The sequence below is a fragment of the Peromyscus maniculatus genome, chromosome 3 (assembly GCF_049852395.1).
Source record: "Peromyscus maniculatus bairdii isolate BWxNUB_F1_BW_parent chromosome 3, HU_Pman_BW_mat_3.1, whole genome shotgun sequence".
In the NCBI taxonomy this organism is placed as follows: Eukaryota; Metazoa; Chordata; class Mammalia; order Rodentia; family Cricetidae; genus Peromyscus; species Peromyscus maniculatus.
In genome coordinates this window covers 37,416,593-37,442,566 of record NC_134854.1, presented here as the reverse complement: position 1 = coordinate 37,442,566, position 25,974 = coordinate 37,416,593, and the positions used below count along the sequence as shown (strand labels likewise).

At 38.7% G+C, this 25,974-nt stretch overlaps 1 protein-coding gene across 12 annotated transcripts in view; it reads right to left on the bottom strand.

Annotated features, from left to right (window-relative positions):
• Magi2 (membrane associated guanylate kinase, WW and PDZ domain containing 2) overlaps positions 1–25,974 on the bottom strand; it is a 1,445,964-nt gene that overhangs the window by 345,891 nt on the left and 1,074,099 nt on the right. For all 12 annotated transcript variants that reach the window (XM_076566331.1, XM_076566328.1, XM_076566327.1 and 9 more), the window contains one exon: positions 17,090–17,147. In XM_076566331.1, the coding sequence (XP_076422446.1) occupies positions 17,090–17,147 (58 nt within the window). The remainder of the gene's footprint in view (positions 1–17,089; positions 17,148–25,974) is intronic.

Genomic DNA, 25,974 nt, shown 5'->3' with positions numbered 1-25,974 from the left:
GCAGCCCACAGAGGCTCGTCTGGCTTCTGCTTCACAGCTTCTCTGCAATTGTGTCCCTTTGAGGACCTCTGAATGTACTTGGGAATTATGAATTTCCTGGAATCTTAGAATTCCCATGGCTTTCTGTGACTCCTCTTTTGAGTCCCCTAATTCTGTGACTTACTTCTTTCCACGTGAGTACCAAGATGCCACTCTACTGGTCGCAAACACAGACACTGCACCTCTTTGTCTACACATTATTCATTTTTATGTAAGCCCTAAGGAGACTTGTGGTGCTTTCATGGCCATTAGGTTTAGATAAAAAGGATAAAAACTATTTCCAAATGGATAAATATTACTTAATGCTTTGAAAGCTAAAGGAGAATAATAGCGTCAGAAGGGCCTTCAAGGGGTCAGTCCTCTTCCAAGAAGGCAGGACAGTATCATAATTAAAAGCTTTGCTGGGGCTGGAGAGATGGGTCACTGGTTAAGAGCACTTACTGCTTGTACAGAGGACCCAGTTAGGTTTCTAGCACTCACATTGGGTAGCTCACAACCATTTGTAACTCATGCTCCAGGGGATCTGGCACCATCTTCTGCTTCCCCAGATATCTACACACAGGGTGCGTGCATACACACTCAAACACACACACAAAGACATAAATCTAAAAAACAACAAAAAGAGAGTTTGGTCTTTGCAGTCAGGCTGCTCACATTCACTTCCCAGCTCTGTCACATTTGTGGTGTATGACATCATTTATACTTTTTGTGCTTCAGAATTTTTCATATGTAAATCTGGCATTGAAATAATATGAAATTTTAGCATTGCTGTGGATATTAAATAGGTTAAAAATGAACAAACTACTGCAGAGCAGCCCAGATATAAGTACTTTCAAAATGCCAGCTAGTAAGATTCATCAAATATTGATTTTAAAATCTCTTTGGTAGACACTATGTTAGTGTTTGCAGGCGAGGACAATGATCATTCAGGGATGTGGTCTGAAAACAGGAAAACAATTTATGAAATAGGGCTGATATGTCATAAAACTCTATCTTATAGTGCTTTAAAAGGCTAAAATTTAAAAGTACAAGACTGAAGCTTAATGTTTCAAATATGTTATGTCAAATATGAGCTTTGGATGAATAGAAAAATTAATCTATGTTACTTTGAACTTTTTACCAAAATAATTGAACACTGCCTTTTGAATGATTTCTTCCCAATTCCATACTTAAGTGATAATGTTATTCCTATAAATGTTTGCTCATTATTTCCTATAGTACCTGGGGAATGTGAGTGTGTTTTGTGAGTGTACATGGGAACCTTGAGTCATTTATATGTTACTTTCTTATCTCCCTGTTCATAAAGGGGGCTGTTTTAGAACTATGTCGTCCACATGGGAGATAGAATCATTGCTAAGAAAGGTATCCATGTATTAGCACAAAATCATGGCTGAGTCTATCCAGCCAGGCTGAGCTATATTTTCATGTGAATGAATTCTCTTCTCTCCATAACATTAGGTTATTTCATTAGAGTGTATTCTATGCATCAGGGAGATTCATCAGTAAGCTATTATTTTCACTAAGTAAACAAACTTGAAAAAACCTGGTGTTTCTCTTAGCAGCCATGGCCATGTGACATGTCAATCAAGTTATGAAGCTTTTAGGACCTTTAAGATATATGGATACAATTAAAAAAATTAGAACTGAAATGAATAATTTTCTCAATAGGTACCACTTACCAAAGTTAAATTAAGATCAGATAAACAATTTAAATAGACCTATAACCCCTAGCAAAATAGAAGCAGTAATTAGAAGTCCCAAACCTAGTCAGGAGGTGGTGCCACAGGGGTCTGCACCGGGTCCTCTGCTTAGATGTTGTGGCTGTTAGTTTGGTGTTTTGTGGACTCCTAACAGTGAGAGCACGTATCTCTTTTATCTTTTGCCTACTCTCAGGATTGTTCCTCCTGTTGCCTTGTGCAGCCTTGGTGTGAGGGCTTTGGCCTTGTTTTATTGCAGTGGTTCTCAACATTTGGGGCGTGACTCCCTTTGGGGGTTGCAAATCAGATGTCTTGCATATCTGATATTTGTGATTCATAACAGTAGCAAAATTACAGTTATGAAGTAGCAACAAAATAATTCTATGGTTGGGGGTCACCACAACATGAGGAGCTGTATTAAAAGGTCTCAGCATCAGGAAGGTTGGAAACTACTTTGTTTTCTTGTGTTGGGCTGTAGTTTCTTGGAGGCCTGCTATTTTCTGAAGGGAGACAGAGGGGGAATGGATTGGGAGAGAGGTGAGGTGGAGGTGGGGGCAGCTGGGAGGAGCAGAGGGAGGGGAAAGTGTGATCAGGATGTAATGGATGAGAGAAGAATCTATTTTCTATTAAAAAAAAAATTAGAGGCAGAAGGCATGGATTAAAAATGTTTCCTTCCTAGACCTTCTCACTCTCAAAAACATCCAAATGTTATTGCTGAGTGCAGGAGGTGGTCATTATTAAAGGTGTGTTGAACCTTTTGTTTCTACATTGAAAGTACTAAGTTAAAAACTAGGATGCAGAATGGAGTTGATCTAAAATGAAACTAATGATTGCACAATGGTAAGATCTTATGCATGAGAAACAAAACTAAGGAAGCCTTTCCTATGGTTGCCTGCCAGCCTGACTAAACGGTTAAGTCTTTATCGGAAGGCTAACCATCATTTATTTAGGACTTAAGGAATTTTCCTAGATGTGAGATTCTCAGTTTTAAAATACAAACAATCTCGGGTGAAATGAATTTGTGTTTGTTACTTTACAATTGGCCACAAAAAATTTAAAAAGTGTGAATTAATGTACTTTATGTTGAAATGGACTGTAATTCCTCAGTAAATTCTTTGAGTTATTAAAGTTTAAAGTAATAGTTTAGCTTAAGTAAATTGAGCTCTAAAAAATATACAGCTATTTATAAGGGCAGTCATCAACACCAACTCCAAGGAGAGCCACTGAAGTGGTCCAGAGAACTGGGAAATCGTGAAGGCAACATCATCACCATCTGAAATTATCCAGGAAGAAGCTGGGGAAAGGATGCTGGTGGGCGGAGATGGTCAAAACTATGGATTCTGAAGGCCAAGGACAGGAAAATAATTACAATTCCATATCAAATCCAGACTTTCCAGGTTTTCAGGTCCAATATTCAGTGTGTGTGTGTGTGTGTGTGTGTGTGTGTGTGTGTGTGTGTGTACACATACAATATTTCTCGATCACCAAGTCTTAATAACTACATAGACCGGGAGTCTATGCTGTGGAAGGGATAGTGTGATATAGGAGGGACTAGAAACAAAAGTTAAAAAAATATTTTTGTTAAGTTTTAAAGAGAAAATGCTCTGCTTCCTGGATACCTAGAATCTATGTAGAGTAATTCAGTCACTTTGCCACTAATATGTGACCACAAGGTCTAGGTGTGGGCAAGAAGGTATATTTCCAAAAGGTAGAGACCCTGAGGAAATGCGGGGTGGCGGTGGTAGCAACAGACACGAATAGGCACAAAGAATAAAGCTTCAGCGCTTCAAACACAGGGTGGTGGGGATGGCGCATCACTGCTGCTTCTAACAGACTGTTTGTGGGACCAATAGTCTCTGCAGCACTTTACGTAATTAGCACTCCAGGTGCACTTCCCGGAGATCAAAGCGCTGCAAACAGGGGGTAAGTGAATGGAGAACTGCTCCCAAATAATTTGTTTGTTCTTTTTCAAACCACAAATGTTCACCCCTGCATTGGGATTTCCACTCCACAGCTCTTAGAAAGATGAAAGCAGGGTTCAGAAGGCTAGCCCCACTTTTAGTTCCTGTTCAGATTTAAACTTGCTTCATGGATGCCTCAGTTGTTTGAAATGAGAAAATAAAGGGAGAAGAGGACCGAATGCTCGTCTGCTCTAGTCACCATCCAGACCACGGCCTGTGCTCTAGTCACCATCCAGACCACGGCCTGTGCTCTAGTCACCATCCAGACCACGGCCTCTGCTCTAGTCACCATCCAGACCACGGCCTCTGCTCTAGTCACCATCCAGACCACGGCTCAGCGGCCCTGTGCCTTTAGAGTGCCTCTTCCTCTAAATGGGTAAATTTTTTTTTGGCATATCTCCCAGTTGATGCAGGAAATCAGTCCAGCTCTGCAGAGTGCCAAAATTCAAGATCATTGATTCACATGGTTCCGAGACAAGTGTATATTTACTTTTCAAACAAATTATCCACAGATGTGCAGGCAGGAGAGATCTGATAATATTTTGGCAAGGTGAGTCTCATTTGTTTTTCAGTTTTTGTTATGAAACTGGAAATTTCAACCATTCTGTAAATTATCTGCAGATATTCTGAAAGTACAAGTGTGAAATTACAGAATATTATTTTGATACATTTAATAATATTTTAAGAACTCAGGAGTTATATGAACAGAAACAGTGAGTGAGCATGTTTCAGTAGAAATTATAGGCGTGTTTTCATGTTTTATATATTGACAAATGAGGAGTGAAATGGCAGCAGGATGAGCCAGGTGATGTGGCTCTATGCATCATGGTTTCAAACCAGAAAGCTCTCTTCCAGAGGCTGCCTTTTAGTTTCTTCCAGGTTGGCGTGACACCAACTCTTTGTCCTGTTGACTCTGTGAGTTGCCTATGGACTGTCCTTGAGTTACTGTTTATGAACAAGACCAATGTGTATGTGGTGGGGGGTGGGGATACTGAACGAAAACTCAAGCATGTGATGCTCATCTCGGACTTTCAAAGGACACCGAGTTCTAGTGGTACAAAGTGGTGGGAATGTCACCCAGCAGAGAGGGGTCTGAGGGCTTGGGACATCTGTTCCCCAGCCACTCAAATGGTGGCCTTCTCACCCGACATGTGCTACATCCATTAGCAGACCCTGGGCTGTGCGGAGTGACTGAGGGACGTCTGCCATTGGTGTTCTCTCTCCTGGGTGTCTCTGCTTTACTGCTGAAGCCTCTTAGGACATAGAGTGGTCATTTTCTCATTTATTTAAAATTATTTTCTGTTTTACATTTTTTTGTTTGTTAAGACAGGGTTTCCCAGTGTAGTCTTGGCTGTCCTGGAACTCGCTCTGTAGTCCAGGCTGGCCTTGAACTCATAGATATTCACCTGCCTTTGTCTCCTGAGTGCTGGGTTTGAAAGCATGTGTCACCACTGCCTGGCTTTACATTTGTTTTTACTTTGTAGGAGTTGGGCACTTATGCCAGAACATACATGTAGAGATCAGAGGACAATTTGTGGGAGTTGGTTATCTTTTCTACCGTGTGAGTTCTAGGCATCAAGCTCATGTTCTCTGGCTTGGTGAGGCCACTTTTTAAATGTGACTGCAAGTGAGTGGCAGTGGGAGAAGTCTCATGAGCCCTTACCTGCTGAGCCTCCATCTTATCATTTCTGAGAGCAGAACAGCATGGGGGCTAAGCTTTCACTTGAAGAGTATGCTGTGGAGACATGTACAGCGAATAGTGTACCTGCCCTCTCTCAGAAGGTCCTTCATGCTCCCAAACTCCAAGTGCCTCACCTGCATGCATGATACTCACTTCATAGGGCTGAATGAGAGGCGAATTAGATTAACAACATGAACATGTTTAAAGAGGAGGCCATGTGCAAATTTAAGCTACTTTAATGTTTGGATTATCTAGGGCCTGGGAGTCAAGAATGAAATAGGAACAGTAAAGTTTCTTAATCCCTGCCTCAAATTGCAGCACTCTCTCCTGCTAGCTTGATGGCTTCGTTTCTTTAAGTTTTAGTTTCTCTGAAAAATAGAAATAATAGCATCTGTCATGAAGTATTATGATGATGGTTAAATGAGTTTTGTAAAATACCTAATACATACCAAATGCTTAATAATGGCAACTACTAACAGGGCATGGTGACATATGCTTATAATTCCAGAATTTTGAAGGCAGAAGCAGGGGGATCACAAACTGAAGGCCAGTACAGGCTATATGTCTAAGTAATCAGCACCACCATCATCACCATTACTAATAGTGACTAAGTCTAGAGGACCTTCTTGGAGATTACATACGAAGTCAATGTATCAAACTACATTCCTCACAACACTACAGAGAACAAGAAGGGCAATCCCTCCTGTCACCTCACTGTCACTCACTGTAAAAGGGAGGTAGGAAGAGACGGGGAGGGGGGGGATTTGTTTGTTTGATGGACAGTTGAACTGTCATCTGCATTATCATAATAAACTCAATAGGTGATACGTAATAAGCATTTGAAATTAATAATGGTGAGCTTAGTTTTCTTCTTTTTGTGGTAGTGGACAACAAAAGCAGGATGTCACAGATACAAGGCAAATGCCCTTGCATTGAGCGGCACCCCTGCCCTCTATTTTATTTTGAGACAGAGTCTCACTAAGTTGTCCAGACTGGTTGTAAACCCACTTTGATGCTCAGATACACCCTCAAACTTTCTGTCTTCCTGCCTCAGCCTCCGGCATAGTTGGGGTTATGGGCCAGGCTGATGAGTTTCTTCTAGATTAAGTTTATGTAAAAATCACTAAACTGCACATTTACCCCAGAAAATGGTATTACTCAGTCCTAGCCACAAAACACAACTGTGTTCTGGCAGTTCTGGAGTTCATTTTCCTTAGGTTGAAATTAAACATGAAACTTGACGAAAAAATTGGGGAACTCATCCTCTTTTATTATACCAAGAGCTCAGTCTGTCCTATACAATTTCATCTAGTTAAAAATGAAAATATCTGTTAATCTGTAGGAAAAAGTAGCACTTAGCAATGTTGTTTTTATTCTTAGAAATGGAAAGACAGTTTCCCCTCTAATACACTCCATGCTAATAGTGTACAAGATTACTCTTCTTGGGACTGTGGAGTTGGCTCCGCTCAAGAGCATTTACTGCTCTTGTAGAGGACCAGGATTAAGTTCCCAGCACCCACACAGCCCCTCACAAAGGTAGTCCCAGTCTTGGTGGATCTGTCTCCCTCTTCTGGCATTCATGGATTCTGCATGCATGTGATACACAGACTTACATGTAGGCAAAACATTTACACAAATAAAAATAAAACAATAAATCTTAAAAGTATTGTTTTTACCCTGAGTTTTTGTCTATAAATGTATCTCTTATCTTTCTGCCTTTTAAATGACAATCTTATCAGTCTTATGTCTCTGTATATCAAGTCCATTTTTGTTTTTCTCCATAATCTATTGTAAAAACTCACTATTTAGGGAAGTGTTCACTTCACAACACTCACTACCATTATAATCATTAATATAAAACAATACTGATATATATTGCCATCTAGCTAAACAAAAGTAGAACTTGAATGCAAATACTTTAAAAAATTTTAAATATGCTTTGATGTGTAGCTATAATGAGACAATAATAAGTCTTAGTACAGAAAACTGGCTAAGTTTATCCATTTTAACCAGGAGCAGTGGATATTCCTTGAACTGCAGGAGACCTTAGTAATGAACCAATCTAAATTACTCATTTACCTGACCAGTGTCAGGGAGTTCAGTGGAACTTTGTGCTGAAACACATGTATTCAAACATTATGTACACAGGGCTGTCAACTATACTGACATCACTGTGTATTCAAACATCATGCACACAGGGCTGTCAACTATAAAGACATCATGCTCCGTGACACACAAAAGAAATTTTGAAAAACATTTCCAAACTAATGAAGAGATGAATTACAGTTTTCATGTGGGGTGGGGTGGTATTATGGTCTGCCTTGTGGGGTGGCCATCACTTGTTTTATTCAATTATAGATTGTCTTAAAAATGGCACCAATTCCTGCCTCCTCAATTTGTCCAGGTTCTCTCAGACCTCTGATAATGTTGCATCCTCCAAGCTGAATGTGATCCCTTTTCTATAGCTATGGAAGACCAAAAGGACCAAACACCTGAAAACCACTTTAATTCCTGAAAGAATTCTTTTCCAACATGGTGGTATTCTTTTATACCAACACCACACAATCTTGGGGAACTTCAGGACAATTTTGACTCTATGCAATTTTCACTTCATGTGTTAACTTTAGAACTGATTCTTAGACTGAAAATGTCTCTGAAGTCTGTCTTGACAGAATGTTAGCAAGAGATAATCTGTAGCTCCTGCACGAATTGCAGAACTCACTCAATCTGGAGAGAATTTATAAGGTGGAAGAGCTGTTTCATGAGTAGAATAATGACCTACGTACCATACTGCATCGGCAAGAAGCAGACAGAACTATTCGAAGAAAGATGCCAGCATCATGCTCTGTGTTACCTCACCAGTCAGCTTTCTGGAGAGGAGTCCCTCCCCATGCAGGAGGGATGGCAATACCCTATAGGTCTTTAAATCCTCTCTGCAGAAATGCATCCTCCCACACAGCTCCTATGCAATTAGAAAAGTTGTCTGCACCTCTCCTGAGCAACAGTCCCCAGGTCTCCACTGTCCTCCCTGGCTTCCTTCCCAAGGCCACTGTCAAGTTCTCATGGTCTTATGGAAAAAATAGAGTAGGAGGGAGCATGCTGAACACAGCACAATGTGCTCTCTCTCTCCATCTGTGGTATTCCTGCCCTCTGTCTCCAGCCTGATGAGGATCAGGGTCTGTGTACTTCATACCGCTGCCTCTGCAGGAGTTTGCCCTGCCCAGCTGCCACACAGGGTCTCTGTATCACTACTAGGGTATTTGCCTGTGTTTATCTTCTCCAAAAGTACCTAAATAGAGCTTCATTCAATTTCATTAAAAAACAAACAAACAAACAAAAAACCAAACAAATAAAAAATGCTTAAAGAGAAGCAAACAGCAATAAACAGTGATGTGGCTATGCATACTCATCTTTGACAAGTAATCTTGTGGTGCTCAACCCCAAATGATACAACTCGACACAATTCCTAAACTCAAGGCTCATGGAAAACCACAGAAAAGTTAGCAGAAAAATCCTAAGAACCCGACCAGGACGGCTGCTGAGAGATAGTCTTCTAGACCATGGACTCTCAACAATATGGCTGCCTGAACAAGACTTGCACAATGACATCATTGTTGACATGCCAGCATGGATGGGGAAAATTTACCAAGCTCCCATTCCTGGAGGAAGAGCTACAGTGGCTAGCAACTGCTAAAAGGGGAAATCAGCTTTCTCCGGGGATGAACTCCCTGATAGGTACAGTACCAAGTGGTCAGCCCTAAATGCATGTACATACGAGCAACACAGAATAGACTCAGTAGTAGCTCTACACCACTAAATACATGTTTACACAATACCAGTAGATATAATATGTTATGATATATATAAACAGACACATATGTAAAAATAGTAATTAAAGAAGAGGTCTTGAACTTGAGAGGAGTGAAAGGACATAGGAGGAGTTGGAGCAGAAAGGTAGGTGTGGAAATGATGTAAATAACTATGTATGGAATTCTCAAAAAAACTTAAAAATATTCTCAAAGAACAACTGGTGCTAGCATAGTAATATTTCCTTATCCTTTGCTATTGAGTTGACATCTATTAAAATTATGAAAGTTTTTTGTTGAAAATACCATCTATATACCTTACTAAGTTATTATGGACAGCTCTCTCAGAAAGCATGAATCCGTGCCTACTTCAAGCTAAAAGAACTGATACACAAAATCATAAAATCCACATGGGTCAAGCAGGGAGATCAAAAAGAAAAACCATTCGTATGGAAGGAAGGGAAGAAGACAGGAAGGAAGGGGGAAGAAGGAAGGAGAAGCAGCTGCTTACAGGATGCATGTGCTCTCACATGCAGACACTGACTCTCATGTGTCTACCCACAGAAAGTATTTGCCATCCTTTCTATTCTGTGCCTTTTGCTTAACTCCAAAGCTTTTTGCTCCAGGGTCATTAAATAAATACAAGAAAATACTTTGTAAAGTATAAAACTTGAAAAACATCTAAAACAGCTGTTTTATTGGGGCCCATCTTGTGCTATGTGGTGTAGCTCAGCCCTACTGGCTGTGTGCCCTGGGCGAACTCAGAGATTTGGTTCGTCAGTTGCAAATGTGATGAGTGGTACTTGGAGAGTTAATGGGACAGCGTGCTGAATGCTAAGCTGGTACCTCACAAAGGCTATTTCTAGTATTCTCACCACAAACTCCCCGCTTTTTAAGATGACACACACGCTAGGCAATTATGCACTCTAATTTCCCTGTGCTTGTCACTGGAACCTCCAGCCTTTCCCTCTGTGGTCTCTCCTCATCAGTGTCACTTGCCTGATGGAATTTCCAACAATGCTAAAGAAATGCTATCGTCATTCAGTGTGGTGCCTTTCTGGCCATGGTAGTAAGTTATGTTTCTTTACAAATCAAAATTTCCAGAGAACTGTTTACTTTGTTTGGTATATTGTAATCATGAAATTAATGGAAAACCAAGTATTAACAAAAGAAAAACTCACATGTGCTCTCTCTCTCTCTCTTTCTCTTTCTGTTATTAGTAAATATAAGATAAAAACAACATTTTTGGACACTTACGACCTGTGCTACATGCTAACACTGGAATGAAAGTGCCTAGGTTCAAATTATGTCCTAGTATTTCGTCCTTGTAAAAGTATCTGTGCCTTGGTTTGTTGATCTGTGAAATGGGATAATGACACAGACTCCTCAAGTCTTGGGGGAGGAAGAAATCAGCTTGGTCACCTGTAAAGACTGAGTACTTACTGTGCACACAATAAGCCCTCTCCGTTCCCACTGCTCTGTATTCTTTCTCTTAACCCTTCCTTCTTTGCTACAATTATCTACCCAAGACCTCACACCCAGGAAGCTGCAGGACTCACATGCCAAGTGACTAACTGTGCAGCACACACGTGTGACTACTGAGAAACAGTAACTGAGAGGTCCAAAAAGTGTTCACAAAGTTCAGAGTTCACCCGGCACATCAAATCCTTTTACAGCATCACCTCTGTCCTGCATCTTCAGTTACTTTAATTTACACATTGGGGGAAACATTTGGCTCTTGGATGCGTATTTGAAAGCATCAAAAATATTCTGGATGTTTAAAAGGTTTCACAGTATCTTTCAGTATCAGACAATTAAAAAGCAAGATTTTTAAGCATATTCTTTTATTTCTAACTGTGCACATTTTACATGTGTACGTTAAAGAAAAACTTCAAGTTAGAAGTTTTTTTTCCTTGGAAAAATCTAGAAAATGACTCAGCCAAGCAGCATTCCTATGACAGGATTTTCAGATAAAATCCTCTCAAGTCACTCTCCAAGTTCCTACATCCTGACAAATGTTCATCATCAACCAGAAGGAGATGGATGCACTTTTCCCTTAACACGCAGCTTTGCACCGACACCACCAGGCAGCACTTTCGGGAATCACACACAAATAATGTTTTATAGCAGCAGATGTGTGACATGTGAAAAACTTTTAAAACCTTTGCATGAAAATCACATCTGTCAGTCCCCATGGTGATTTTAAATGTCGTTCTATGGCTGGCTTCTCTTTCTCTGCCAGAGGAGGCAGCTTGCAGCAAAGCCAACCCAGGAAACGGTGTCTTCTGGATTAGCTACTTAAGCAAATTGTGTAACTGCCATTAAAACCAGAATGTACCCAGCAGACATAATTTCACAAAAGAGGAGAGAAATCCACATTTGTTCAAAAGTCACAGCTGTTTCAGCGCTACAGTTTGCACTTTTTGCATTAAATTTTTTCCCTTTCTTTATGAACAGTGACAGTTACATTTCTAGTTAGCAGCTTCAGGACTTTTTTTTTTTTTTTTTTTTTTTTTTTTTTTTTTTTTTTTTTGGTTTTTTTTTTTTGGTTTTTTCGAGACAGGGTTTCTCTGTGTAGCTTTGCGCCTTTCCTGGAGCTCACTTGGTAGCCCAGGCTGGCCTCGAACTCACAAAGATCCGCCTGCCTCTGCCTCCCGAGTGCTGGGATTAAAGGCGTGCGCCACCACGCCCGGCTAGCTTCAGGACTTTTTAATACACCACTAAGTGTGGCACTAGCATGGATTTGGTGTCTGTCAGGAAAACCTGGCCTTATTTCTTTTGGCTGGCATTTAGAATACAGCTCAGTCTATCGGCCTGACTTGCAGATGACAGGAGACGAGATGTTAAGGGGCCCACTGTATGTAAAATGCAGTTCTATGTGCTGCAAACAAGTGCCCCACACTCCATGGCCTGGCCCCACAATATGAGGGGCTTTATCTGCTGTTTCAGGTCTTGTTCTCAGTTCCCATGTTGCTTGGGAACCCTCTTCACAGCAGTGGGCATGGGTCTGGTGACTCTTAGTGCTGTGGCAGGGGCTCATTTCACATGATTAGGTAGGCACCATGGCCTTCTTTCTAACCTTGAGCATCTTGCTGTGCAACTGTTCTAGATCTAGAAGGATGTCATGTTCTTGTAGGAGTCCTCATGTCCTAGTGTTGAGACTCAAAGGCTTGCCTAGAATATTATGGATTGTACATGTGAAATTTATGAGAGGCACTATTTTCCAGAAGTCTGGGCTTTACAGCCAAACTGCCTCTGCCCACATTTTAGTCCCAGGTTCAGTGGTGTGTGGTCCCTAGGGAGTAACTCAGCTTCCTTTGAAAGGGTTTCCTCAACTGTAAACGGGAGGCCATTTGCTTTGTCATCACTGCAGAGGACGGTAAATGTGGTGGAGGAGCCCAGTTCATGGCACACACTGTGCATGGAACAGATGGTAACTATTTTGATGGGATGATAATGCTAATAGGAAGATCATTTCTTCCTCCTGGCTGTTGCATATAGTATACCCATAATTTTAAAAAATGAATTTACCCAGAACAAAATTATAACATACTGGGTAAGTTATGGTGGTCAAAACCTGTATAATCAAGGCTTTGCAGCATCCTAGCTCTGCAAACATACTTTGCTATTGATTGCTGGAATTCCTTTGTATGTGGCTGCATTGTTTGGCAGGAAAATGTGTGTAAGTGCAGCTGGGCTACATGCATGGCACTGGTTTCAACCTCCCATTCCTGGCTGAGGGCAGAGTCCACTCTACAGCTTCTGCCCTGAGCTGTTGGTCTAGAAGAAGAGTCTCTGACTGCTCAGGTGTCCATCCCTCTATTGTCTATGAATGCAGGTTGTGTTTTTTAACTTAAACAACTGGACAAGACAGATGTTCTTTGTCATTTTGTAACCAGTAATTATAACTGCATAAATAGATGTATGGTTAGTCATAAAGAGTGGGAACTTTACAAAGAATCCACTGCCCACTGCCACCACTGTCATTAACAGCATTAGTGAGCCGCTGTTTTCTTGGGCATGGATTTACGAAGATTTATAGAGACAACCTTGTTTTGTGAATTTTATTTTTGAGTTATAACTGGTGACATTTCTCTCTTTCCTTGCCTCCCCTCACAGCCTCTCATATGCCCCTGTCCACTCTCCTTCAAATCCGTGGCCCCTTACTTCACTTATTGTTACTGCATGCATAGATGTCCATTCCTAAATAAAACCAGCTCGGTCTGTATGCTGTTCCTTGTATGGATATTTTCAGGGCTGACCATTTGATAACCTTGCTTTTTAAAAATTAACTAAATCAACAATTTTAAATATGATTTCTTAAGATGCTTACATTATTGTTATCACTATAATTATGAGTGGCATATTAATATAAGGAGTGTGCGTGTAGTGTGAACTGGACCTAGAACCTTGAACATGCTTGGCAAACACTCTACCACTGAGTGGAATATCAAAATTGTATTTTGTATTATTTATATCTACACTAGAAAAGTTGATAAGTTAACTTAGACTAGAAATGTATCATTTTAATGTACAAAATACTACAAAAAGATACATGACTGTCGATGTAACCAACCGTCTTATTAAATAAGAAACACAGAAACAATGTAAAAGAGAAAGCCGAGAGGTCAGAGCTCAGAGCTAAAATCTCACCCTTCCTCCTGCTGTCCCAGCTTCGTGAAAGAGACCTACTTCCTGTCTGTTCTTTTTTTATAGTATGTTGTTCTGCCTTCTCATTGGTTGTAAACCCAAACACATGACTGCCTCGTCACTGTCTGAATGTACAGCCCCCTAGGTCTTAAAGGCATATGTCTCCAATGCTGGCTATATCCCTGAACACACAGATATCTATGGGATTAAAGGCATGTGCCACCACCGCCACACTCTTGCTATGGCTCTAATAGCTCTGACCCTGAACACACAGATATCTATGGGATTAAAGGCATGTGCCACCACCGCCACACTCTTGCTATGGCTCTAATAGCTCTGACCCCCGGACAACTTTATTTATTAACATACAATCAAAATAATATTTCAGTACAATTAGATTACCACCACACATGACTCCTCCCCACCCCAGCAACCACAGTCTAAAGTTCCACATGGCCTCTGTTTGTGTGTCTGTTTGGTAAGTTTCCTGAGCAGGGCTACTTTCAGAGCTAATACACACCTGTGCCAATGGCCACATAGTGGAGATGATACACAGTTGAAAAAAAAATCAAGTAAATAGATACACTCTAATGAAAATATATGACAAATTCTCTGTTTTGATGGAAGACATTTCTTACTTCAGGCAGCACACACACACACACACACACACACACACACACACACACATGCACACACTTTCTCTCTCATATATGTGTGATATATAAGATAACACACATATAATAACTTGAGGTATTTAAAATACACTGATGAGTGTTTCAGAAAATATTTGATTAATTTTTGACTTAGTGTTAACTGCATATTGGACTATCTGCTTATTTGTTTCAATTTTCTGCTTGGCCTGCATAGGCACACATCTAGTAACTAGTATTGGTGCACTCTCCAGAGTTCTGTGATAACGAGGCTATGCAAAACAGCACAGCTCAACCTAGTAGAGGAAAGTCAACTACTTTGCCTCACTATGACCTGTATATGTGACCTTACAATCAACTGAAACCTAGAATTTTCAGACTCGTTTTTCTGACCTAAGTGAACAAACATGATTGAACTCTGAATAGATTTTTAGCCATGGCTATGATAAATGGAAAATGAAGTGGAGAAATAGAAGAGCGTAACTTAATTAAAAACAAATAAAAAGCAATTCAAAGTAAAAAATTAACAGAGAGGTTTTTTTTTTTTGGGGGGGGGGAAGATATAGTCTGTATCCAAGTCAATGGCTGACTGTTAGAGTCTACCTTCTACAGGCCTTCACATGAAGATCAGGTAGGTAGGATCAGCTTTCTGATGTGTGGATGCTTATCATATTCCTGAGAAGTGAGTAGGGCAGAGGGAAGGGGTTTAAGTTAAATGCTGTTTGCACATTGGATATTAGATTCAAAGCACATGAAGACAGACATGGAGAAATGATCTAAAGAGTTAAAGGCAGGAATCAGCAAACTAAGACTCACACACTGGACCTCGCCTGCATTCTTGTCTTTGTAAACAATACTTTGTTGTAAAGCCCCTCCCACATGAAAGTGATGCCAGTGCTTGCCTGTATACTAGAAAGACGAGGCTGTGAGAGTTCCCAAATATTTGTTACCTGGATCTTCATGGAGTTTGCCAACATGGGGACTAAGGAGAGGATCATTGTTCATTGATTCCACGAGACCATGTATTAAAAAAGAGATATGGCATGTCACACATCTCAGTCCTCTGTCATCATATGGAAACTCTTTGGACTTTAGGTGCCACACACTGAGGCACACTGTGGCCTGATTAAGTGAATTAAGACAATTTGGGAAGGTTGAGTATGGAACTCAGTGGTAGAGTACTTTCCTAGATGTGAAAATCCATAGGTTTAATCTGAGCATGGCAAACAAATACAGACAAGCATTCGAGCTAGGGCGTAGTATACTTAGCATACTGTTCAATTTATTCAGGATAAAGTTTACAATTATTAAAATAAGTATTTCATTGATTATCAGCTTAATAGGACTCAGAGTCCATGCAAGTATTTACAAATGATATTCTCCCTCTCCCTTTCAGCCTCTCTCTCTCTTCTTTGCAATCAGGAATAACTCTATGTATTTATCTTACTTTTTACAGCTGTTGAGTGTCCACACATTAGAGGGTTATAGTAAGTGTTCTGAATTCACCTTGACTGTGAATATGGAAATGATGAACTGTGGAGCCAAACTTGGGGCTTCTCCAGATGCTCCAACATGGGGGTGGGGTCAAAGTAACTGAGACAAGTGTTCATGCAGGTTAGGCTTAGGGGCAGTGGGGTTCACAAGTCTTGCTCATCTGAACATCTGCAGCACAAAGAAGGGCTTGACACCTAGCAAAACCAATGACTGCGTGAATGCTATCAACACACTTTAGTAAGAAAGTCATTAATTCGTGACCCTTGACTGTCCCGATTATTACTGTACATGGATTATGATGAGGAGAAAAAGTTCAATGTTGATAAACACCGTGAAAGTCTTTGTTTTTGCAAGCACTGAATTTCTTGGGTAGTATTGTATGTAGGCTTTGCGATTTGCCCAAATAACATTAGGAGCACCACATGATAGATAAGAGTTAGACATTTACTATCAGAAGAGAGTGTAATGGAAAGTAAATGACATATTTAATTTTAGAAAATTATGAATATTTTATTTTCTTAAGAAAAATTATGTGTAAGTAAGTTAATCATTAGTAGATTCTCTAGTCTGAATTAAACAATATATAGATGGAGAAAGTTCAAACTATGATCAGCTATGTCAATGTGATGCAGCAGCCAGTGTGTAACATAAAAGTGCAGTGTACTGAAAGAACACTGCAGACACACTGCGGGGTCCTACAAACAAGAAAGCACCAACATTTTATCTTTCCCTTCAGTGGGAGGCATGCCTGATTCAGTTAATTGAATTTGAAATCTGGTATGATAGAACATCTCTTTGCACAAGCAGCCAGCTCCCAACATTTTGATTTCAAAATAAAAGGCATTCACTACAATATCTTTAATTATCATTCATTCACAGTGTGGGACACACTTTTCCAATTGATGTTGCAGAATCATGAGTCAAAGAAAAGGAATAACACATCAGGCAGCTGCAGAGTCAAGAACCAGCTGGCCATGCCACTGGAGTCTTTGCAGACACCTCAGAGATGGAAGAGAATCGAAGGGACTATAGCCACATGTGCTCAATAAATGAAATGTTAACACAATTCACAACATAGTATAACAAGTTAATATCACGCTTAGAAACTTACTCAACATAGTAAGTGCCATATATGGGATCATCGATTTTTTCCCAGCCATATGGAAGCTCTGAAAAATAAAAAAGTTATTTCTTTCAGTAAATAAAGAATGTATATCACAATTTTTAAATAAAAAGTAATATAATTTCATTGTTCATAGATTAAAGAAATGGTCTTCCAAGTAGAATAAAATGAATAAAACCATCAGGGTTCGCCCAAATTTCAGACACATTGTGAGAGTTATAAGCAGCACTGACTTGAAAACTGGTAGTTAAAACCAAATCTCCCTTCCCTACAGATTTCCTGCTGGGCTTGGCTGTTTGTTCCTGCCAAGCAGTAGGCTAGCACCTCATCACGTTACCACCTCTCAGCAATACAGAATGCAAACCACTTTCCTCAGAGTGCATGCCACGCTCGTATTGATTTGCGTTGTGAAAGGATCATTTTGGGATAAACACCATATTTTCAAAATATATTTCTGAGGATAGCAAATTGTTCATGCTGACGGAAACAAAGATGCTCCCCATTCTCAATTGATCGAGGTAGTTAGTAGCGTGTTGTGACTTTCCCACCACATGGGTCAGAATTTTGATACTGCTAAGATGCTTGCTGGATATAGTTTCTTTAAAAAAAAAGTCTAAAATTTCCAATGTACTTTTCTTGAGAATATTTCTAATTCTCTAAGCTTAATTTTAGTACATTCACACTGAGAATATCGATTACTGTAATTTTTGCTATTGGCAAACGCTTGCTGTTTAGAACAAAGGCTTTACTATCTAACTACTTTCTATGTACACTGAGGCTTCATAATAAAGTCTGACAAATATAAATAACATTTAATTTTCCTTGCTAAATATTAATTCTTTGTTCATAGCAATATATGTTACTCCAACAATAGCACTGTTAAATATCTCTTACCATACTATAGGTATGCAAATACATAAATTAGCTTTCAAGTTAAATAACTTTGATGGGATTATGTTTTAATTTCAAAAAATAAAATAAACACAAAAGATCACAATTCTTCAACCTAATCTTTAACGCGCCATCTGTGTAGGACACACTACAAAGTAAACCTTTGATTATTTTTCTATTGAATATGTTAGAAATGGTAAACCCTTGGAGGTAGAATTTTGGATTAAAGAATTGTGATCTTTTGTGCTTATTTTATTTTTGAATTAAAATATAATCCCGGCCGGGCGGTGGTGGTGCACGCCTTTAATCCCAGCACTTGGGAGGCAGAGCCAGGCGGATCTCTGTGAGTTCAAGGCCAGCCTGGGCTACCAAGTGAGTTCCAGGAAAGGCGCAAAGCTACACAGAGAAACCCTGTCTTGAAAAAAAAAAAATCCCATCATTTCAAGTTATATAACTTGAAAGCTAATTATGTATTTGCATGTCTGTAGTATGTTAAGAGACATTTAACAGTGCTATTGTTGGAGTAACATATATTGCTATGAACAAAGCAAAGTTATTGGAAAAAATATAATTATCAGCAATTTTGCCATACAGAAACAACCACTGTGAATATTTTGTATTTTGGTGAATATATTTCAAATTGCTTTCTATGTTTATGGACTAATTTTTAATTAAAGTGAATATCATTATATAGCTTGTTATTTTACTTGACAAAGTATCAATGGTATGAACATTACTGCATGATACCACTTTAAATATCACAAAATAGTAGTCCCGTCATGGCTTGGGTCTATAGACGTTCACAGTCTTCTACTATTGACTATGGTGAACTTTCTATAATATGAACCATCTGTGTAGGACACACTACAAAGTTAAACCTTTTATTATTTTTCTATTGAATATGTTAGTAATGGTAAATTCTTGGAGGTAGAATTTTAGATTAAAGAATTGTGATCTTTTGTGTTTATTTTATTTTTTGATATTAAAATATAATCCCATCATTTCTGTTATCCCCCTTTCCCTCCCATCCCTCTCGTATACACCCACCTTGCTCTCTCAAATTCACTGCCTCTAGCCCCTATTTTTACACTGATTACATAGATAACAAGCTGCTTAGTCCATATAATGTTACTTATGCAACTCCTGCACCCGAGGCTCAGAGAATATTGCAGAAAACAGGGCAGAAAAGTTGTAAAAGCCAGAGGACTAGAAAGTCTGCTGTAATATTGTGTTCCCTAGAGATATCAGGGAAGCTACACTCATGAAGTCTCAACAGCATGACTGCCTAAATAATATATAAACAAGAATGACACGCAACATGGAAGGTGCAATCTCACGGCTCACCAACCCTAGACAATGAGCTGCTGGAAACTAAGGAATGCTGAAAGCAGGAGAAATAGTCTTTCCAGGGAAGAGTCCTCAGATTGGTTATCCAAAACCAACTGGGCAGCACTTTCTTGGTTTTTTGATAAATGTTGCTAGCCTGCCATTCTCCCATTTACAGAAGCACACATTTATAGTCTCATTGGGAACATATGAATGATGATTATACCATTAAATTAATTATAAATTCATAATTTCTCACTCCAACTTTTGGGGACATATAGATTTGAGAATTCAGACTTTTTCTGAGTTTAGAAAGCTGACATGATGCAGTTACTCTGTTCTGTTTTATAACATTTCCAGTAGAGTTGGAGAAGCCCTTTTAAAGTCAATGCATGAGGATTCTGAAAGGATAAATGGTGCTGGTTGGTCGCAGGAAGAGTCACAGCCACAGCAGAACCCAATATTAGTTTTTAGAGCTTTAATGAAGGGATGGGGTGGGAGGAGCCAGGCCTGGTGGAGGGAACAGAGCAGGGACAGCGAGAGAAACACAGGAAGACAAGTGCAGAGAGAAAGAACATTGGGGTGCATGTCTGGCTTTAAGGCTGGGATGCAGTCTCTCGTTGATGATGTAAGGTACCAGACAAAACCCTAAGCTGCACATGTACAGAATCCTAACAGATTCTATAGCCAAATGTGATCCATATGAAAAGGGAAGACATGGAATTAACTATACAGATGTTTTTCATAAAATATCCAAAGCTGATGGATATTAAAGCTTTGGCTATTAAAATTTCTTCACTTGACAATACCTAACAAGCACCTTTTATAAGCAACTAAAGTAGAAGAATATACATAGGGTAGAACTGGTTGCATGGGCATTTGTTACTTATGTGTCTCAATGCATGAATCCACATTTCTAACAAGCTTAATACCCTGAAAGGCATATCACAGTAGGTAGAAGTATTTCATGATCAAACTTTTAAGGGATCTTTCATCTCATAGACTATCCCTTCACTTATTTCTTATCTTTGGCTCTTTTGCAGGTAAGTTACTAGTTCCAACTGGTGCCTATAGTAGTAAAGGTCATTGATTAACTCTGTCAGATTTACAATGGAAAAGGTCTTGGGGACAATTTACTATATATGTTCTCACTTGCCACTTTGAATTCTTCTCAGAATTTAGGAGGAATCTGTTTTGCTCTTCCTAAGATGTTGATTTGCTTACTTGCTTCATATTTAAGAATTCATGATAAAATAAAATTCTGTTATAAACACTTATATGTTAAATTCATCTGTTAGTGATTTCTGTTTACACTTTGGGATGGAGGGCTACAGTATAATCAATTATCTATTACAAAGACCCATCGCTGCCTTCATTTTAAATATTAAATATATAACAACATATATATATATATAAACAATAACAAATGTATTCATTGTTTCACTTGTGAAGATGGTAGATAGGTATAAAAAATCCACCAATGCTTAAAAAGGTAAGTGTATGTGTATACAAATGTATGGATGTATTTGTGTGTGTGTATATATATATGTATATATATATGCATATATGTCACTGTGTATGCAGATATATTTGTTTATACTTACCTAAATGAGATTTTTAGTATGCAAAGGAAATATTTAAATTTATTTTACTGATATGTAAAAACAGAAAATTACACATATTTTAGTAGAGTGTTGTGATGTTTTAATACCTGCACATTTTGTATAATGTTTCAGATTAAGCATATCTATGTCTCCAAATATTTATCACTTATTATGGTGGGAATGTTCAAAATCTTTGCATTTTAAGACCTACTGAGTAAAGGATTGTCAACTGTGGTCTCTCTATTATGGAACGGCACAACAGAAATTTTATGTTTTTCAAAAGGTAACATGGTTGTCTTTGACAGAGTTTTTGTTTCTGAAAGAGCAAGAATGATCTGAGCTACGATGCTAATGAACAATCACAATATTCGCATGCACAAATAAGCAAAATTAAGATTACAGACTAAAGAGCATACCTAGATGATGGAAAGTTAAGAATTATTTTTCATTGTAAAAAACAAGTTATTTAAAGTTGAATTGGTTTTTAAAAACTAATTATGTCTCCCCAAATTAAGCTAACAAATCAAAAAAGGAATTTCTGATATGGTACTATTTACCCAACCAGGAGAGCATGCACCTTGGAGCTCCTGGGCCCTGAACCTTTTAGAACACTGTATTCAACAGCACCTGACAAATCTGGAGATGATTAAGGTCACATTGACAAAATAGCATAGACTACACAAAGCAGAAAAATAAACACATGAGGTCAGCAAGGTTAATGCAGAATTAAGAACTGTCTTAATTGAGATTTTCTTCAGGCCACGGAATCATGATGTAAACTTGGTGATTAGATGTTTTAACCCTGCAAAATTTGTATGTATGTCCAAGTCAATCTGTAGTCAACAACTTTTTGTAGTGGGAACAGAATCAGAAGATTAAACGGGCATCCATTTCTGCATGGGGGAACAGAATTGGAAGATTAAATGGGCATCCATTCATGCATGAGTGCTGCCAACCATCTTTTCTTTTCTTTCTTTTTTTTTGTAACTTAAAAAGTCATTTTATTGCCGGGCGGTGGTGGCGCACGCCTTTAATCCCAGCACTCGGGAGGCAGAGCCAGGCGGATCTTTGTGAGTTCGAGGCCAGCCTGGGCTACCAAGTGAGTTCCAGGAAAGGCACAAAGCTACACAGAGAAACCCTGTCTCGAAAAACCAAAAAAAAAAAAGAAAAAAAAAAAAAGTCATTTTATTACATTTGGAGATTCTCCCCAATATCACCAATAGATATTTTATTAATTTATATTTAATTTTTTTCATACAACATTTTGATCATAATTTTCCTTCCTCAACTCCTTACAGATTTTCCCCACCTCCCTACAATTCAACTTCATGTTCTCTCTCTTTCTCTCCATCCCTTCTCTCTATCTCTCTTGAACCAAATTGTGCTTTTCCACTTTTTTTTTTAATGTTTTAGATCCATTTTAATTATAGAAAATAGAAACATTTATGCTAAAGCATAAAAAACAGCTTTTGGGTTACAAAGGAATGTTTATAGATAGTTCAAAGATGACCCACCTTATAGAAATGAGACACACATATTAGAGAGCTGTGTAGAACATATTTCAGGGTTTCTTTGATCCTCTCTGTCTGACTTGCACCATGTTCCTTTGGGCTGCATTTTACATGTACCTGTGTCCCTTTGGCTCATCTTCATCCAATCTGCATATAACCTCATCTTCTCACGTCTGACTGGCTATTTCTGCTTGTTCATCTTCAGTTATTTCTGAGGTTGACCACCACCTACCTAGCTCCTGGTGGCTTTGTTCCTTTAGTATGGCTATTGCCATTTTGGTCTCTTTCTGTATTCCATGTTCCTAAAGAAGTTATTCATCTAGTTGATTTTGTTCAAAATAGATGGTCTGACACTTCAGTCAATATTTTGATACCATACACCAAGGAAGACACATTTTACCTCTGTAATTTTTTCCAAACTGAATAACTTCATTTTGATGATAAGAAGAAAAAAAACATGTAATAGCAGATAGAGGGATACTCTACAAAGCAACAGTCCAGAATTGTTCAGAAGTGTGCAGGTCATCTAAAAGAAAGATAGACTGGGGCACTGTTCAGAGTGGAAGACCATAAGGTCACGATTAATAAATGAATTTTGTCTTATGTGTTGGATCTTGGACTAGAAAAAAGGACAATAGACAGATTCAAATGAAGCTTTTAGATTGGTCTAAGAGTCTGCCTGTTACTTTATGATTTCAGTAACTGCATTTATAAAGATGGTATTAGGGGAAGGTCAGAAGAAACTTTACACCATATTCAACCTAATTTTGAAAAATTAACATTAGAACATTAACATCATTCTAGCATTTCTTTGTTTTGTTTTGTTTTGTTTTGTTTTTGAGACAGGGTTTCTCTGTGTAGCTTTGCGCCTTTCCTGGAACTCACTTTGGAGACCAGGCTGGCCTCCAACTCACAGAGATCCGCCTGCCTCTGTCTCCCGAGTGCTGGGATTAAAGGTGTGCGCCACCACTGCCCGGCCATTCTAGCATTTCTAAGAAAAATTCGTTTCCATTGATTCTCATCCACATCAACCCGGCCCTGACCCCGCTCCCCCCAGTTCTCTTTCCGTTTTCATATCAAATGTGTTCTTTTTATCTTTTTTGAAATCTAAAGTAATGACCAAAGGGAAATATTGGAAAAAGATATTTAATTTATTCTCACTACTGATTATGTGACATTTATTTAGCAATGTGCTATGAGATGCTTAAATCATGGGATATTATTGGATAACATCAGATTTTCTCCAGTACTTGGAGTTAAATCTAGGGCCCCATATGCTAGGTAAGATGTCTACCACTCAACCCATAGGTCCAGCCCTAGCATTCCATTTTTAAATAAAATTAGACTGTGGGTTGTTTAAATTTATGTTCTTTTTTTATATATTGTGCTTTTCAACAGGTAATTTGAAGAATGTGAATTAATTTTGCAGCTTCATCTTTTAAGGATTCTGTTGTCCCATGGTCTTCTTTACTAGATAAATACCAAATAAACCTCCTTGTGTTGCTTTTGCTGCCTTGTAGAAGACATGGGCTTAAAAGCAGGAGTGCAAAGTCCAGGCTGACGGTTGAGCCTTCCCTGTGAGGCAGATTTGGTGTGGGTGGGTTAGGATAATTTATGCGAGGGTGTGTGGAGGTCCACTGTGGTGGGCAGCCTAACATCCCCTCCAAAGCCAGGAAGGCAGGCAGTCTGCAAATGAGATATAGGAGACGAGAGTGGGATCAGAATGAGGGCTATCTCCTTCAACCTTATATTGTTTTAATTGATTTAGTTTCTTTTTCTTACTATTGTTTTTCAAACTGAAGCTCTTGTTAGGCTGTATTTTCAAGGTAAAATGTTACAGTAAGAAAGAAGAAACTGGGATTTTTTTGGTGAATCATATGACACAAGCAAAGCTTCTATTAAAAGACTTGGCCTTTAACATTTTATAGTTTTGAGTATACAAATGAGAAAATATAATGACACTTTCCTGGAAAAGTCATACAGAAGTAATAGCTACAAGTTTTAGAAATTCTCACTGTGAATTTTAAAAATAAATTGTTCATTGTTTGAAAATTTACAGATGTATAAAAAATTTTGATCAGATCTATCACTGACCCCTTCCTCTCCACCCCTCCCCTTTTCTTTCCCAACCACATTGCTCGGTTTCATGGTTTTCAACCCAGTGAGTCAAATTAGTGCTGTCAGTATGTGGTGGGTGTGGAGTCATCCCCTGTCACATGGGCCACCTGCCAAAGGCCACATCCCTGAAGAAAATTAGCTTTCTCTTCCCCAGTAGCCACTAACTGAGTTTTTATAGGAATATATTTGCCGGGGGCTGGTGGGATAGCAAACTGGGTAAGAGCACTTGCTGCTTAAGTATTAGGATCTGAGTTCAAATCCCCACCACCCATTTTCCTTTTTGTAACAGAATTTATATACTAATGATAAGCTAACCATAGACCATTTTCCCCAACATAGAAATTGCAAGAAAAAGTAACTTTTAGACCTTTATTCCATCCAACCTGGAAAACAAACAACTTAGTTGAAACTAAAGATCCTAACAGCAAAAATAGAGACTGTGGTGTAGGACAGGGACTATTTTGAAGTTAATAAAGAAGAGCTACCTGGTGTTTTATAGTGGAAATATTTAATTTGTGTTATCATATAGATTTAATATGAGTATTTAATTACTACACTATACTAGTGAACTTTAAAAATACTGACCACAGTTGACTACAGGTTTGTTGTTGATAATCAAAACATTCACACAGGAAGTTCTAAATAACAATACTTTGCTTAGAGATGGACTACATGTGTGTGATGGTGACCCTATAGGACTCTATCACTGAATTGTGGGGTACTCCTTTTTGCTTTTGTTAGTATACCCTGTGATGAGTATTATGATAAAGTTCCTTAGGAGCTACCAGAGTAAACCTTACTATTAAGTGACATCTGACTATAAATTAGTTTCTTAGCATATTTTATCAAATCGGAACAGAAATGTGTATGATTTCCTTGGCAGGTATTAGTGTATTAGCAATGATGTATGCAGTAATATTTTGGGTACTTACTCTTTTCTAGATGGAAAATAAAAGCTGTCAAATAGAGCTGTGCAATTCTGTGAAGCTAACAAGTATGACAGGCCTCCTGAGACGGTGACAATAAAAGGCAGCAGGAAAGTGTAGTATAAAAAAGATTCTGTCTGGCAAAGATTTAGATGTGGCCATATCTGGCTTAGGCTTGCAAGCTTCAGTGTGTAGAAAGTCTCAGTTTAGAAAGCTGGGGAGTGAGGAAACAGGTGGTATCTGTCTTTTGTTCTTAAAGCACTGGAGAATTTTTTGGATGTAAAAAAAGGTTTGGAAAGTAGCTCTGTGCTCAGGATTTAGAACACACAATTCTACTTCCTTCTTATTTCCTTTAAATCTATATTAATTCAACCTTCTCTCATTTGTCAGTGTAATTCACTTAAAACAGCTTTCTGAAACATTCCTGGTTTCTGCATTGCAGAGCCTGACATCTAATTTGAACTGTAAGTAGCTAAAAAAGAGTAACACAGCTTTTC